Raw genomic sequence first — 17,636 nt, forward strand, 5'->3', positions numbered from 1 at the left:
CCAACTCCATGATTAGCAAGTAGGATTTGCCTGCTTAGCATGTGCATCCCTTCTTTGGGTTGAAAGCAGTGATGGCTGGCCTTTACATTCAGGATCTAGAGCTCTCTAAATCTCATCCTCAGCAATTTTATTTAGCCTTCCATTTACATTTTCTATTTGTCTGAAAAATAGACTGGCTTCAAACACAAAAGCCTTACAGTCATTGGGACCAGGATAACAGAACCTTTGATTTTTTTGGCATGCAAAACTAAGTCCTCACTGCTTACAACCCCACAGTAGGAATGCCCTTCGGCTTTGGCTGCCAAATATGCAGACTTTGCTATTCCCTGTATTTTTGTGTCATTTTGTTATCCCAGTCAATTCAAGAGCATAGACTTCTGCAAAATAGAGTTGGCCTGCCTATATACTGCCTGCTCAAATGACTGTCGGCAGCTTAAAACAGTGCATTAAAAATACCCATAAACTTTAAAAAAAAAGTTTTTAAAAAACTTTTTAAAAATCTGCTTTCTTCCATAAAACCCTCCCAAAATCCCATAGAAGAAGAAACTCTTCAGCTGCTTCTTAAAGAATAAAAGGCTGGTTGCCAGCCTAATCTTACAGAGTAAGCTGTTCCAAAGTGAGGGTGCTGCCTGTGACATTGCCATTTTCCAAGTCCCTTGCCCTTCATCCCAGATCTCTCTAGGGCAGGGTTCCCCAAGTGGTCAGTATCAACACGCAGGGACAATGGGACTATCCAAGGTCAATGTTGCTGCTGTTGTTGTTCATAGTACTATTTGTTCATTTACCCCCATACTACTTTAACTATCTGAAACTTCATGAAGGGGCTCTATGAGCTCAAGAGTTTGGGGACCCCTGTTCTAGGTATAGATTTCCAGAGCATTCTCTCCTTGCCACATCAAGTCAAGTTGGCAGAACTTACCTGGAGAAGATGTAAAGTAGCAAAGGCCCAGGCTGTATAGGGCTTTATAGGTAAAAAACAGTACCTTGAATTGTTCCCTGGAGCCCCAGTGGTAACCAGTGAAGCTCTCTCAAAATAGAATGTCTGTTGAAGGCATGCATTTTATAAAATTAAATCTCAAGGAAGCATACAATCTGATTTTCATGAAAGAGGAGTACACTTAACTCCCTTTGATATTTGTTATAGGAAGTTTAAATGCACATGTTTGGAGAAAAGTTAAATTTTGCTATCTTCAAAAGTGGAAAAAAAGAGGATCCAGGTAACTATAGACCAGACAGCTTGAAAATTATATTGGGCAAAACCCTGGAACAGATTATTAAGACAGTCAGTTTCTGTCCATTTAGAAAACCATGGATTGTGTGGCAAGGGTTGGCCTGAATTTATCAAGATCTTCTTTTTGGTAGAGTGACCAGTTAGTTGACCCCAGGAATGTAGTTGCCAGAGTGAACCTTAACTAAGCATTCAACCAAGATTCTCAAGAGTTTCTAGTAGAGAACATGATAAAATATGAACTGGTGTATGCTAACCATTAGACAGATATAGAGCTGGTTGAAAAATCATACCCAATGAACTGCTCATCGTTTGCTCCACAAGATACTGCAGAGAAGTGTCAAATATCATACTGCAGGTTGCAGTCTAGGCCCTGTGCTGTTCAATGTATTTATAAGATGTCTAGTCTCACCCACTGAAGCATGGGAGTGAGAGGAAGGAAGTTCCTTCTGTGCCTGATTGAATCTATACTCATCTGGAGCAGGACCTACAGTATATGTGTGGACTTGGATAGACTGCCTTCGAAGAGCGTCGTCTTTTCTCCATCTCTTTTCTTGGGAATGGGAAGAACTGTGACAGAATTGCTCTTTTCTTGAGGGAAAAAGTTTTGAAGCTTTGCCATGACAGCTGGCCAATGGGATATTTTGAGTATATGAAATGTCTGTCTCCTTCTCCATGACTTTGGTGATCTTGTGTTAGAGCAGGTATCAAGGTTCATGTTTCTTCTTGCCAAGCCTCTCGCCATGCCAAGCCTCTCATCATCAAGCTGGCTGGAAAGTTGGTTCCTTTCATCCCTTATCAAGCTCTCTGCTTTGCTCCTGAGATAGCTCATCTGATTATTCAACATGTTTTCTGAAACTACAGCTTTCACCATAATCTCATTTATGACAGAAGTTCTCTATGGTATGTTTTTGGAATTCTTTGTTTCTTCTCTTGGATGAACAACCTGTCCTCTGCTCATTGACAAAAATTACATGGTGAAACAGAAGAGGCTAATGCCACTTTAGAGCAATACCTTCATTGGTAGGTAAACTACCAACAGGACAGTTGGCCTTATCCTTTACCTGAGGCTGAGTTTGCTTATAAGAACTTAGTTGATGTTTCTATGCAGATGTTGCTACTTCAAGTTACCTGTGATAACCACCACCTGTTGTCCTGGCTCTGTCTTCCATTCTGGGGGCCTCCCATTTTCTCCAGGAATGGGAACCCAGTACCACTTCAAGAATCAACTGGATCATGTCAGGGGTTCTTACAAGTGCTCTGCTGACTCTCATTGTTAGGAAGCTTCCCACGCTGCTATTAAAAAAGGGCTATCCAGATATGGGAAGATCATGGGAAGCAGCAGACGTTACCTGTGCCCCTTGTCTCATTTGACAGTATTATTCACAGTACCCAAATGGCCAACTCACCTAACCAGCCACAGGTTCTGGCTTCAGTGCCTCCCAGGAATTCTGATTCTGAGAAGGGGAATTGTATTAGGGTTATGGAGAAAGTTACGCAGGAGAGTTCTGGAATGGAGGATGTACCTGACAAATAAGTGCAAGAGATGAATTTTCACCCCACCCCTACCCCTTCCTACTGTCTGGAGGAAGGAAGATATAGTAGAAGCCTCAAAATAAATGAAACTTTCCTAATTTATGCCAGAGAATTGAGCCCCCCAATCCAGAAGATGAAAATGTAGAAATGGAAGAATGTAATGCTTTCAGTCCCTCCTGACCAGAGGGGTGGAGTAGGAGATCCATCTGGGGCCTCTAGGTCCAGTGGGGAAGGTGAAGGCAAAAATAAAGGAGGCCAAGCAAAATTATTATGTGGACGAAGTAAATGCTTTCTGAAACTACAGCAATGTCAAGCCCAGGAAAAGAACAAAAGAACAATTCTGGTCAAGAATTCATTGACCAGAAAAAGTAGGATGAAATTCTGCAGTCCTTATTTTATATGATTTCTATGTTCTGTATCAGGCAGACATTCCATGCATATATAACAACTATCTTGGCAGCAATAAAACTCTTATCTATCAGTTTTGAGCCTGATCATCTTAATCTTCTAGTTCCTGTAAATCAAAGGCTCACTATAACTCATGTACTGAATACTAAACCACAATTTTAGCATTGTCTTAGAACCCAATTCACCCAAAGAATCTTTTAAAAAGTAATCAAGACTTAACAACAGAAAAACTACTATGTGTTTATAAAAGTGGTTATGAAGAGAGGATTTCTCTTCAGGCAGAAATTAAATGTTCTTTCTCTGCAATTCTTCCATATGTGGAAAACAAGATACTGAGTAAAGTGAATTGTGTGTAAAGTTCAGTTGTGGTATATGTTTGCATGGTGATAGCCATTTTTTTTTTTTTGCATTTGCTATTGTTACATAAACGGTGTTTTTCTGTACTTACTGTGTAAAACAGCAAACAGTACATCAATGTTAATACTATCAAAGTTAGATGAAGGAAACTTTCAGGAGTGGGCAATCTTTGAGCTTAAAAAATACTCCAAGAACCACAGAGGCTATGCCTAATGATGTCCCTGATAGGCATGAATGATGAAAAACTGGATCTTTTGGTGGCAGTTTTAATGATTGGAAATCATTAAGGATAGAACTATATCTGGTTTTACTTAGGGATAAGGTACCAATTTCCACTTTTATCATGAACAATTTTGCATTGAAAATTGGCCATATTGGTTGGGAGTGGGTTGGCAATTGGGATCTGAGGGCTGCAGATTGCCCACCCCTGTATTGGATTATCAGAACAACTGATTTAACCTTCTGTAGTACTCTGAGTGATATAACCCATTGTATAATAACATTACTTATTTATACTAAATTTATTTAGTATCTCTATAGTACCAATCTTCTTTTTAAAAAAAATTTCTCCATACTCGCCAGGAGCTTGATCAAAGTCTACCAGGGAGACAGCTTGAAGATCAAAGAAGGGTATGTATATTCAGCAATGGTTTAAAGATGAATATGTTGGATGCTAATTGCAACAGGGCTACCTTAGTTTCTATATTTTTTCATTTTAACTAAGGAAAATACATAACTGAAGAATGAGATTTTTTTCAAAAATGTTACAAAAACAAAAATGGCTTTAAACAATTTTTAAAGCTTGGATTGGGCATTTAGAAGTCGTTATAGAGGCTGTTAAACAATATTCTCTCTTGTCTTTAATATTTTACTACTGTGGAAACTTAGCAGCAAGATTTATTGATTTGTGATTTGTTTCATATGATGCTGAAAACCAGGATAGTCAGCTATATTCCTAAAATCTGTGGCTGATGAAATACTTGGTGACACACTGTTGCTTTGAATATATATGTTTACCACCATAGATATCAGGGATTGGATTAGGAGAGAAATGGTAGAGGCAAAAGTCCACTTAACTCTGAATGTTTGCAGCCTTAGAAAACTATGTTACCTCTACCTTGTTCTGTAAATTGAGCATGACATAATGCCTATTGCACAAAGAATTAGAACAAGAAATATCTTTACAAACTGAATAGCCCCAATCCTACTCAAGATTTATTGTAGCAATATAAACTGGACAATTTATATTTGTTACACATAACACTAATTTCTAAAGAGAGGAAACATGGAAGGATTTATCCTTTTGGAGTAGTAATAGCTTTCTTTTGCAAATATTGCATTTCACAGTGCAATTACTCTTTGCTGGGAATAACAGAGATACCCAGATCTAATTATTATGAGTGCCTTATTTTTTTATGTCAGAATGAAGACTTATCTTCAGTTTATATCTCAAATATATGTAGTGATATCATTGTTGCTACTGGTAACAAATACTGTAGAAATAATATTCAGATGTAGCTTTCTTTGAGTCAGAAAGATAACATAATTGAAGTGCAATTAATTTGCCTGATTTTGTTGTGTCCTTTGCCTTCAAGTTATGTAAATAAAAGAATTGACGTCAACAAGATAGATAGATAATATTTTATTTTGTTCTGCATAACCCATCCTGCATACAATTATTGTTATTTGAATTCAGCTTTTATCAGGTCTGTATTATCATTGTTCAGCTCAGACTATGGTAATATAGGCATGTTCTGTTGTTACATTGATACTGCTTGCAGCAAACATTAGTTTTCCCTAATTTGGGATATATGCTAGGAATTATAGGGGTTAAAGTTCAGTACATCTGAAGGCATAATGTTGAGAAGGCTTAAATGTCACTAGAGCATAGTTCATGAAAAACTCTTACTATTGTCCATTAGTCACTATTGGGAGCAGAAACACAGCTCATGTAACTGAGCTGAAATTCTTTCTAATTGATAAAGCTGATTCAAATACTTTTTCATCTTTTTTTTTAAAGGGCAAGTGTGTTTTTCTCACCATGTGAAGTCCATGCAAACCAAATTCAGTCTGAGTGATACTCCCTTCTCATTGGAGCTAGTAGATTGTGTAAATTAGATCTCTTACTGGAATCAAACTATGCATATTACCGTATAAGTGCTTGAGGAAATGCATCCTGTAAACCTTGGCATGGTTATCTCTGTTCATGCTAAAGCCAGTACAGAGTCTGAGGGGTCTATTTTCTGTTCCTGAAAAACAGGATATATATAAAAATCAAAGTTACAAAGGTGATTCTTTTTATTTGTAGAAAATTATTATTAATATTCTTTTCCCTGCTCTCTTAAGAAACTATGTACATACGGCATTTTTTAAGCCAGTGTATAACTTAATATCTTAAATGTTCAAAGTACATGGAAAGAATTAATTATTCCATGTGAATATAAAAATGTATAATCAATAGAGTTATTTCCAGGCTGCTTGCTGCTATTGTTATTTATTTTATTATTGATAGTATGTTTTTCCACTTTGTATTAAAAATACTGAAGATCTTGGGAGATAGTGAGAGAGTGTTACATTTTAGAAATAAATATACATTCCAGGAATTTATATCACTTTTGTAAAGATCTTCTGAAAGTATAATGCAAGAATGTTTCCAAACTGAATGCTCCTTTATTTTTCAGTTCTAAAGGGTGCTCCTCCCTATAAAGATTATTCTAAAGGTGATAATTAATCATGCTAGAAACCAATAGTAGACTAGTCTTCTAATTCCTGCTTAAGAGCTTCCTTGCCTCTCACCAGTGTTTGAATGGGAGAAGCTCATTGGTAACCTCCAACATTCTATTTAGCATTGTTTTATTTCAGGAATGAGTTGGAAGGGAATATAGACCTAGTGCTTGGGCAGTGCCAGCCAAGTTTGGGGAATGAAAAGCTATTACTATTGTCCATTAGTCATAAGTAGTATATTTAACTCCTAAAGAAATGGGAATGTATAAGTAGTATATTTAACTCCTAAAGAAATGGGGATGTTCATTCAGTTCCAAGGATATGTTGTGCAACAAAGGAATGCTTAAGAGGGATAAGCATACTGAATTCTCTATGTCTTTATTAAGTTTGTGTTACTCTTAAATTAAAAACTTTTGTGAAAAGTCACCTCATGCTATGTTGAAATTAGCTCAAATTACACTTCAGGAATATTTAGAGAGCATTAAAGGTGGTTCAACCTCATAAAAGGGTGGCCAATATTTATTGCTTGCAATATTGATATTTTGGGACTTTGCACTACTCTAATCTGTTCCCTTTTTCACAAAAAAAGCTCACTAGAGCAGTGCTGAACATGCCAGGAGTGGATCTGTCAAGAATAGTGGCTCATCTGATGGGGGTGATTGGGCAAAAATTGAGGGAAAATACAGAAGTTCTTTGATTCTCTCCTGCAGGTTTATTGCTGACAAGGGAGAGCAGCTCTTCCCTTTTTTTCAGAGGCCAGTAATAGACAGGAAAAACAGTGAAAGAGAATCAATATTTATTATTAGATTTGAAGTGGTAATTTTACCTGTTTGGACTCCCTTCTAATATCCCTTCTTCAGGCTGAGATATTTGGATGAGTTTCTTTTACAACAATCATCTCTGTAGTATTCTGGAAAAAAAGAAAACTGTTGGCCATCATGTGCAGCTGCTGGAGGTTGAAGGAAAGATTCTTATCTGAAGGCAGCTGGTGTACACAAAAAGCTTGAGCTGCTTACTCTTATATTTGTAGACAGTTCTGATATTAATGGTTGCCATTGTACCTATGGAGGTAGGAAAGAAGGCTGGGGCAATGATGTCCATTTCCTATCCTGTGACATTTCTGTTGAAAAATTTGCATTTCACGATCAACCTTTAAGAAATTGGTAGTCAGTGAGAGTATGGAAATTAGGCTATAATTATCTGAATTTAAAAGTGGCTTAAATGTTAATATAACTGAATTAGGAAATTTTTAAGTAAAGGGCAGCTATTCAACTTACTTCTCTGGCAGAGACAGTGGATGCACATTTATTTTATTTCATGTTAACAAATATCTTTCTGGAAGTCTAAGACAGGAGAAAATTACATTAAATATACTTTCAGTTCACTTAATTGATTGGTACCAGTTGAAGAAGAAGAATACAATTAGTTTCATAAATATTTAAGTGCTATTTTCAGTTGTGTCCTATATGCAATTTCACTTGCTTTTTCCATGTTTCAGTCATATTAGAATATGTTATTTTTGTAAAGCTGCTTACCTTTAGCATTCATAAATTTATCTGAAGTTCTAGACAGAACATTTTAAAATAGCTATAGGTATATAGATATACAGTACGTAGTATTTCTGTTGTTTACATGTATTTCTTCTTCCCAATCCTCATTTCTATTGTCTTTTTGACCAGCTGAAAACCACTTTTACTATTTCTGTTGACTTTGGCTAGCTTGTTCCATTAATAATGTGTTTTTTTCTTTTAATATCTTTGAATTAAGGGGGAGGCCCTGAGACAGGTTTTGGTAAATCGTTACTATGGGAACATCAGAAGTGGAGGAAGACGAGAGAGCCTCACCACCTTTGGCAATGGCCCTCTATCTTCTGGAGGCCCCAGCAAACCTGGGGGAGCAGGTAAGATGTTCTGTGAGCTCCTTGATAACTTGTGAGACTGCCATGTTGGCTGTACTGTCTCTTAACTACTAGTTGAGTATGTCTGACAATTTTAGCAGCTGTTTCAGCAGGTATATTTTGTTATATGTTACCTGTCTGTCATGCAGAAATTTGGCTCCTGAATTAACTCTTAAAGTGTTGGAAATTGGACTGTTCATTAGCTTCCTCTCCCACCCTCCTGCTGTCCCTTTTTTTTCTTCCTAACCTATTATGCATGCATTTTTACCAACTTGGAACTTGTTGACATTCATAACTTCTGTTGTATTATCTCTTTATTAAAATCAGTAACTACAAAGCTTAGTTCTATCATATGTAATCTATTAAAAAGATGGAGAGAAACAGTGAAAAACAAATAGCCCATTTGGTGTAGTGGCTAACGTGCTGGGCTAGAAAGCGGGAGGCTGTGAGTCCTAGTCCTCCCTTAGCATGGAAACCAGCTGGGTGACCTTGGACCAATCCCTCACTCAGACCAACCCACCACACAGGGTTGTCCTTGTGGGGAAAACAGCCAGTATGTATGCCACCTTGAGTCCAGCAGAAATAAAGGTGGGACAAAAATTTAATAGAATAAATAAATCTTGATTCTCTACATTAAAATATATTTTAATATATAGATTCTCTATATTTTAATGTAACAGTTTAGATGCGGAGAACCAGATTACCTGGCTGTTTGTGTCATTTAGTAATGACATCATTACACAGATGACATCATTTAAATCATTTGCATTGCTGTGATGAAATATTCTTTAATTTATAGAACTTTGGGGAATAATTGACCTACCCTGTTAGTCCATTAAAACAAGTTTCACTTTGTGTGTATAGCAAGACAGACACATACAAAACAGACACTTGTACATAGGTAAATACAGGAATGAAAACAGGACCCTAGCCCCTGTGCTTGAAAATGTATCTGAATAACAGCTTAGGAACTGATTATCCAGACCGTGCCTTGCACAAGTCCTCTTACTGGTCATCTAACCCCAGTATCTATGCTTTTCCTTCTACTAAGTCACTCACTACTGCCAATAGCTTTTTCTGTTTTCAGAACAAATGTACATATATCTGGCCCCTGCATCATAAATAAGTAATATTTTTTTCCAAAGATGTTAATAAACTTGTCCAGGATTTGCCTTCAGCATATAGTAACCTTTTTACAAATCTTCATAATTTAACTGTTTAGCTTTGAGGTTTTTTCTTCAAAGTTTTTTGACTTACTGAAATGATAAAATGATGAATGTTGAAGGGAGCAAATGATATGCAACTGCAAGTAGTCCTTGCTTAGCAAAGGTAATTGGGACCAGCAACTCCGTCACTAAGTGACACGGTCTTAAAGCACAATGTCATGTGACTGCCAACTTATGATGGCAGTTGTGGCAGTTCTGGTTGCTGTTTTGATCACCTAACAGCAGGGACTCTGCAATGGCCGCAACTCCAAGGACTGATCATAAATCTCCTCATTCAGTGCCATCATAACTTTGAACAGTCACTGAACAAGTGGTCATTAAATGAGGACTGCCTGTAGTGACAGACCATCTGATCTGAGGAGAAATACATGACTGCTAAGAGGCTATAGCTTTCAGTATTCGTGTGCAAATCATCCAGTGACATCTCTGTGTTAAAGAATTAAACAGGAGGTAATAAACTTCCAGAATCACTGTAACTCTTATGAGGCCATGTGGACACAAATAATATTCTCTGATATAATGACGATTCCTGTATTCTGATCAGTAATAGGTATTCTAATGGACCCAAAATGCATTTATTTTTATAGTCTTAACCAACTTGCAAATTTTTCAGGTTTGAAAGGAGAACTGGAATTAAATGACTAATTGCATTGTTTGTGTCACCACAGTGATTAATGGATTATACTAGTTTGCCATCTAATAATAGAAATTCTCTGGGAGGTTTATAATCAGTCTGTAATAGCCTCTGAACCAGCCTTTTTAGAACAGCTTTGTATACTCCCTTTTTCAAATGGTTTTAATTACTTTGGTTAAATTATTCCTGGTTTAGTAATTTGTGATTGTTTTATGATAATAGAGTTGTGAAACAATTATAACATTGCTTTTATTTATAATGTTATCATTTCTGAGCTCACCTGTGAGGTGAGTCGGGCTGAGATATGACAGTACAGTAGTAAGAGAGAATATTAGAAAACAAATAACTTTTTAATGAGACATCATGTGCTAGCATCATAAAGAGCAAAGCATGACAGTGCAAAGCAGATAATAAATGAGAACATATTCACAGTTAAAACTTTGATTTCCTTCTTTAATTTTTTTAAATGAGTAAAACACATTTTCTAATGCTAAGGAACACAAAAAGGCTTCATTGGTTCATTTCTTTTTGTAGGAGGTGGATCAGGTTCCAGCTCAACAAACCGTGGTGAAATGAGTTTGACAGAAGTCCAGTGTCACCTGGACAAGGAAGGAGCATCCAACCTAGTTATAGACCTCATCATGAATGCCACCAGTGATAGAGTTTTCCATGAAAGTATCCTGTTGGCTATTGCCCTGCTGGAAGGTGGCAACACGATTATACAGGTAGGAAAAGTACTGCTATGCTTCTGTTTCTGAATCTTTGAAAAAAACATGAAGCAGAAAGAGGCAGTTTTTGGAGATCTGTTAGTACATTTGGAAAGTTGAGACTATGTGGTATGAATTCTCAGAAATGGCTGTCATGGGAGTATCAGCGGTCACAAAATACCATTTACCCAAAGGCAGATGGGTGGGGTACCCTGCTTCCAGTATCTCCATTACCATAGCTTACTTTTTTTTTTTTTTGGCAGGAAGGGGATTCACTTCTAAACAAAGAGCTCTGTTGCAGACATACACCATTTCTATTTTCTATTTTGTGTGTGTCTTTGAGTCAGTGCTGACTCCTGGCAACTGCCTGGACAAGTCCTTGCAGTTTTCTTGGCAAGGGTTTTTGGAAGTGGCTTGCCATTTCCTTCTTCCTAGGGCAGAGAGAGAGGGTCTGGCCCAAGGTCACCCCACTGGCTTCGTGCCTAAGGTGGAATTAGAACTCACGGTCTCCTAGTTGCTAGCCTAGTGCCTTAACCACTACACCAAACTGGCTTTCTATTAGAAAATACAGTTTTCTAAATAGTATTCATTCATTCATTCATTCATTCATTCATTCATTCATTCATTCATTCAATTTATATGGCGCCCATCTCGTGAAGGTTGCTAACAATACATTAAAACACTAAAAAACAATATTAGCAAAGAATTTTAAAAGCAACAATGGTCACTGAAGATGAATCCAACAAAACAATAGACAGAAACTTTTCAATGGGCTAACTAACCTCCTATTTGCCAGGCCCTGGAACATATCCAGGTCTTCAGCACTTTACAAAAGGCCAGGAGGGTCAAGGCCAATCTGATCTCAGGTGGTCTGATGTTGCAGAGTGCAGGCACTGCAACAGAAAAATCATGCTTCCAAGGTCCCATAAGATGACATTCTTTAACTGCCAGAGCGTGCCCCTCTTGTGAGACATAGCGGGATAGATAGAAACAATCAGGAAGAGGCGGTCCTGCAAATAATCCAACCCCATGCGTGCTTTATAGGTGACAACCAGTACCTTGAATACCACCTGAAATCACACTAGGAACCACTGCAGCTCTCAGACCAGAGGTATAACATGGGCATACCAAGGTGTGCCCATAACTGCCCACACCACTGCATTATGGACTAGCTGCAACTTTTGAATGGTCTTCAAGGCAGCCCTATGTAGAGCTCATTGCAGTAATCTACTCTGGAGGTGACTAAGCCATGTGTGACATGAGCAGTGCCAGGATGGGCTGCAAGTGGTATACAAAACAAAGTTGTACAAAAACCCTCCTGGGTGGCTTTTGGGTGGCTGCCACCTACTCTTTGAACATGTGTCATGAGTTCAGGAGAGCTTCCAAATTGCATATCAGTTCTGTCTGGGGTGGTGCAACTCCATCCAGAACCAAAGATGGAAAAACCTGGATCCAGGATCCCCAAAACACATAGCCACTCAGTTTTGGCAGAGCTGAGCTAAGCCTGTTCTTCCCCATCCAGAGCCCTACCTTCTCCAGACATTGAGACAGAACCTGAATAGCATCACTTGTTTGGCCTGGGGCAGAGATGTAAAGCTGGGTATCATCAGCATACTGATAATATCTCACCCCATGTCATTGTATGACCTTACCCAGTGGCTTCATATTGATTTTAAATAGGAGTGGGAAGACAATTGAGCCCTGAGAGACCCAAGAGATCTCTCCCACCCCCCACCCCCATAAACACCAACTGGAACTGGCCCTGAAGAAAGGAGGAAAACTAGCACAAAACTACATCCCACTCCTAGTCCCCAGAGCTGGCCAGAAGGACACCATTATCAAAAGCTGCTGAGAAGTCAAGAAGAGCCAGAATGGTTGCACAACCCCATCCTGCACCCACCAGAGATCATCCACAAGTGTGATCCATGTTCTTTCAGTCACATGCCCATGCCTGAAACCTGACTGAAAAGGGTTCAGATAATCTGTTCCATCCAGGAAACTGATTTCATGCAGGAACAGTTAGGGAAGTAACCACATGGGGCTCATGTGCAGCTTCTGAGTTAAGGTCTCTGTGCAGTTTTATTATTATTCACCTTTCTAAATTAGAGATCTTCAGACAAACTGATTGTTTTGAAATATTGCAGACTTGACTCAAGAATCAGCTCCCAGTTTCCTGGATAGTTATATTCAAAATTAATGACTTCATAAGATTACTAATCTATTCATCACTGAGTTTTCCATATTTAAGTCTGAATCTTTGAACTATATTGTATTTTAAAAGAATGTGTAATTCTTGTTAAATATTGTAACAAGTTGCCCAACATCTAGTTTAAAGTGGGAAACATGAAAAGATAAACTAAATAGGTAGGAACAAAATCACCTAGGATTGGAATTGTAGAGACTGGAACATGAAAGTAGGACAGAGCAATAAATCATATCAAAGCCAAAAGGTCATAGAGAGTAAAAGTACTTTGTTTTGGCAGAATAGAAATTATTAATGATTTTCATGAGACGTGTAGGCAGTGGAAATCAGAGAGGGGGTGGTCAAAGCCCAGAGTTAGAGGAAGGAAAGTCAAGACAGTTAAACTAAGCAGCAGATTCCAGAGTGTTAAAGTATATGGTAACTGGAAAGTATGGGTTAAATTCTGATGTTATTGAGAATAAAGATGACAGTGGAATATTTACAGAAGAACAGGAGCCAGAGAGAAATGAGAGGTTAATAATTTGAAGTAGTAGAGTTAGCAGCAGAGTAAGATTCAAGTAGAACTTGAGATAAGAAATAGGTAAGTGAAAGAAGTTTGATAGGCAGGAGTGTTATTTAAGTAATTTTCAATTCTATTCCGAAACATCAACAAAAAAATCTATCCACATTGTCTTTCTTCCTCTTACCTCTGTACATAGAAGACCAACTACAGTGCTTATTTCCCCCGACCCACACGTACCTATAAGAGTCTTAAAAGCTGTTTTGCAACCTAATAAAAACACAGTTACTCCAAGTTGCACAGTGTGCTGGTCTCCTGTTCTGAAGCATCACCCACTCCTGTAATGCTGAAGGTAGAAGAGGTGGGTAAGGCATAGCATCTGGGTGATGGAGCAGCATGCAGACTCAGTTCCAGACGCCAGTATGATTCTCCTTAGGCAGAAGCTCAGGATGAGCCAAAAACCTCTACTGGCTTTCATGTATAGACCAAACCATCTAGATAACCTTCCTGTAGATGGATAGTCAAATTATCATGCATGACTGTGGAGGAGAAGTGGTTGAACAAGATACTAAGAGCATAAAAAAGGGGGGAAAGGAAGAAATTACAGCAAATCTATTCAATTTTAGCTTCAATTTTTGATACATTTGCTACAGATGGAAATCACAGTCCAGTTTTCTGCTCTATAGGTACAAAGGAAATGCCATTCTCCAGGCTATTAAAATGGCTTCATGAGATTTGCCCAGGAAATTAGATAAAGATTTTAGAGCTCCCCAGAAAATCAGGATAGAACAACACATGACATTATTCTTTTTAATGTAACTTTCTTTTAGAATGTAAATCAGCTACAGGTGGCTTCAGGTTAATCCCTATAATGATTAAAGTCCTTGATAAGAAAGAAGAGACAGACTTTTTTAAACAAGGTCATGCTACTTTTTTTTTTAAAACACAGGAATCAACAAGGATGTTATATAACTTCTATTTATATTCAACTTGCTCAGTAGCTGCAGGCATACAAGGGAAGCTAAGGAAGGAATTTAATGAGCTCTGAGGGCTTGCTCACCTTCCCAAGCTGGTAGAGACAGCTTGAGATCTTTCGGTCGGCTTTTTTTTATTTAATGCGTCAGCAAATGAAGCTAGTGGGTGGTGTGGGTAGGTGGACTGACTGGTTGCCATGGTTTTCTTCAGTTCCCTTTTCTCTTCTGCCTCTTCCAAAAAAATATTTTAAAGGGTTGCTGACTTCCAGGAGCCAGTAAAATGTCCTTGTTCTCACACCCACGTACAAATCCTTCATTGAGGAAGAAAGTAGGATGTGTGCCTCTCTCCTGTACTGATAATGTGTGGTTTAAAGGCTCACTATACTTCTGTGGGTGTGTATATGCTGCAGCTGTGTTAAATGTGTGAAGAAAGTGGTACTTCTTAAAAATATATTGAAATTGTGGTCCCACAACTCCCACAAACCCAGAACCATCTGCTTGTTCTGCTACCTTTTTAATCAATGCAAGAAAAGCAGAAGTTGTGATATTACCTGTAATTTGTGCACATTAACACATCACCCTTTGCTCACTTGAAGTCTTCTTCCTTTTCTGTTCCTTTCTACACTTGCCCTGGATGTTTGTCTCTGATATAAAGCAGGCAGCTAATTAGCATTTTGGCGCAGAGACCCCTCTCATGAAAGACTTTTTCATAATAAATCAAGTGGTACACATGGCCCGTCTGACGGTGTTGATTGCTCCCAGTGGAAATAAACTAGTAACTCTGGCCTGTCCTTTAGCAGTTCTAGACAGGCTTAGTCATGTTGTTGTTGTTTTTAAAGCATGTACAATATATAGTTCTGAGGATTAGCTTTGTAGCAACATTGGTAATACTGAACTGTATGTTAGAATTACAGCCTCTAATTATGAGTTATCCATTGGTGCTTCTGGTTATTTTAAAACTAGGTTGTAAATCGTAACTCTTAAGGAACAAAACAGAAACCCCTTAATAAGCTTCCTATTGGCTGTGAAAGCTGTCTTGCACCAATCCTTTTCCATGCACAGGAGAGTAATAGAAGAGAAATTGAGTTAAATAGTAATAAGGTACCTCATCAGAAAGAAGTGCCCAATAGATAGTTTCAGGACAAGAGAAAGGCTATCTAATGAACATCTAAATATGTACTTGTTGACTTTGCAGTTCTCAGTCTAATATCTGACTGTGAGTGTAAAGACAAGCTTATATTGGGAGGAAGCTTAATAGATCCTGATGAAGCAATTATTCATGTATATCCAAAGTGACTGGCTAAAATCACCAGAAATGCTCATTTTCTATGGAAGGACTATCAAAGCTAACCAAGCTGAGAGCTTTTTTTCCAGATCTATTATAAACACATATAGTGAATTTGTGATGAGGGAATGGTTTGTACTATTGCCCTCATCCTGTGTTGTATGTGCTGAATCAGTCTCTAAATGCTTGTCTGTGAAAAATGCTTTCTCAAAATTCATACTTCATACAGGTCTGGTTTTCTGCTCCAGTTGTAGGACAGTATTTGGATTCGTGTTATGTTATAAAGGCAAATACAAGTTGCATCTGATCAAAGGATGCTGCTCTGATCATAAGGAGCTGGAAAGAGCTGATATTATAATCTACTTCACTGCTGCCTTACTATCACTTATTTGCCCAGCCATTGCTGATATGAATAACAAGCTTTTCACTAACATGGGGTTCTTCAGTCACTTTTGCAATTTGAAAATGGGTCAGACTGGTATTCCAAAGCAAATAGATCCAATAAAAGGTAAAAAATTAGCAAAGTATATTTCTTACTTTTTGGAACCAAGACCAAAAACTAATATTTACACCTCCGACTGGATTTTTTTTACCACCGCCAATGAATGCTTTCCATAAGGATAACTCTTTTATCAGACATTTGAATAAATTCATCTATAGCCTGTATAGAATTCTGGCCATGGACTTGTAATATGAGCTTGAAACAAGCAGACCCAACGCAATAGGGAGTTTCTAATTACCAAGTCTGAGTGAAAGCCAAACCGCTTTATGCAAATTTCCATGTTTCCTGTCTTCTTAGCACTGTGAATAAATATAACTACAGGGCAAAGCTGGTTAAAACAACCTGAGATAAATATGTTTCCAATACATATGATAAATGTGAAGATTCACAGATATGAGCAAAACCTAATACGCCATCCTTAAGGCATCATTAATTCAGCTTTCTTTGTTTAGCACCTCATGTCAGTCTTAGCAGGTCAGCAACACTGCTGTGTCAGTCACAGTTTCACGCTGCGTTTCTAGCATTTAAGCAGCAGTTCCCTGGTGTGCTGTGGAATTAAAATATCGATCAGTGAGGCATGCAAACTGCTATTCAATATTTTCCTGAGTCACAAAAGGGCAGATGTGTTGTTTTAATTCACTAACATGCTACATATTATTTTTATTTATTTATTTATCATAGTTTTCCACCGCCCATCTCGAAACGACTCTGGGCAGCTTACAGCCAATTAAAAACAGTAACAATTAAATATCAATTAAAAGTACATTATAAAATATAAATATGCAAATATAATAAAAGCTCTAAAATATAAAGTATAAAATATGAAAACTAAAACCCAAGATGGTGAAATGTTAAATTTATCTCTACTGAATATGGGGCGCTTTATAAAAATGCATCATGTATGTTCAAAATTAACCTCTTTGATTAATGAAGGAATTCAGTTTTCTGAAATATAAATCAAAGGATATAGAACTGAGACACTATGAAGTTTACTAAAAAGCCAGTCATGTTTTTTGTTTGCTTTTGGCAATTATGCAAGCAGATTAAAATTAATAAGGGTAATAGTAATGGCAGAAGAATTTTAAACCTAAGGCTAATGAGAAGTCATTATCAGGACATAAACTTGAACAACTTATCAGGCAACTTTAAAATAATGACATTCATTAATAATGTTGGTAGAATATTTCCTAAGAAAATCTAATGTAGTCATACTTATTCAAAACTTGACAAGATTATTTAGAAGTAGTGAAGAAAGTCAAATTGTTTCAAGAAACGTTTGGAAAAATAAAATTAGGAAAGGACCAGGTAGAGTGTAATACTTTTTTTAAACGAAGTATACATTTTAGTATGACAGAAGAGGGAAATTATGCATGAAGTTATATTATGTAACTATGCATGAAGAGGAACTGAGGAGCCTTATGATGAAGGTGAAAGAAGAAAGTGCAAAAGCTGGCTT

General features: G+C 37.5%; 1 protein-coding gene across 1 annotated transcript in view; it reads left to right on the plus strand.

Moving 5' to 3' along the window:
- Positions 1-17,636, plus strand: part of ITPR1 (inositol 1,4,5-trisphosphate receptor type 1) — a 246,737-nt gene that overhangs the window by 155,211 nt on the left and 73,890 nt on the right. The window contains exons 38-40 of the mRNA XM_063291609.1: positions 4,112-4,159; positions 8,021-8,153; positions 10,545-10,735. Coding sequence (XP_063147679.1) covers positions 4,112-4,159; positions 8,021-8,153; positions 10,545-10,735 — 372 coding nt within the window. The remainder of the gene's footprint in view (positions 1-4,111; positions 4,160-8,020; positions 8,154-10,544; positions 10,736-17,636) is intronic.

The sequence above is a fragment of the Candoia aspera genome, chromosome 2, assembly GCF_035149785.1.
Source record: "Candoia aspera isolate rCanAsp1 chromosome 2, rCanAsp1.hap2, whole genome shotgun sequence".
NCBI classification, from domain to species: Eukaryota; Metazoa; Chordata; class Lepidosauria; order Squamata; family Boidae; genus Candoia; species Candoia aspera.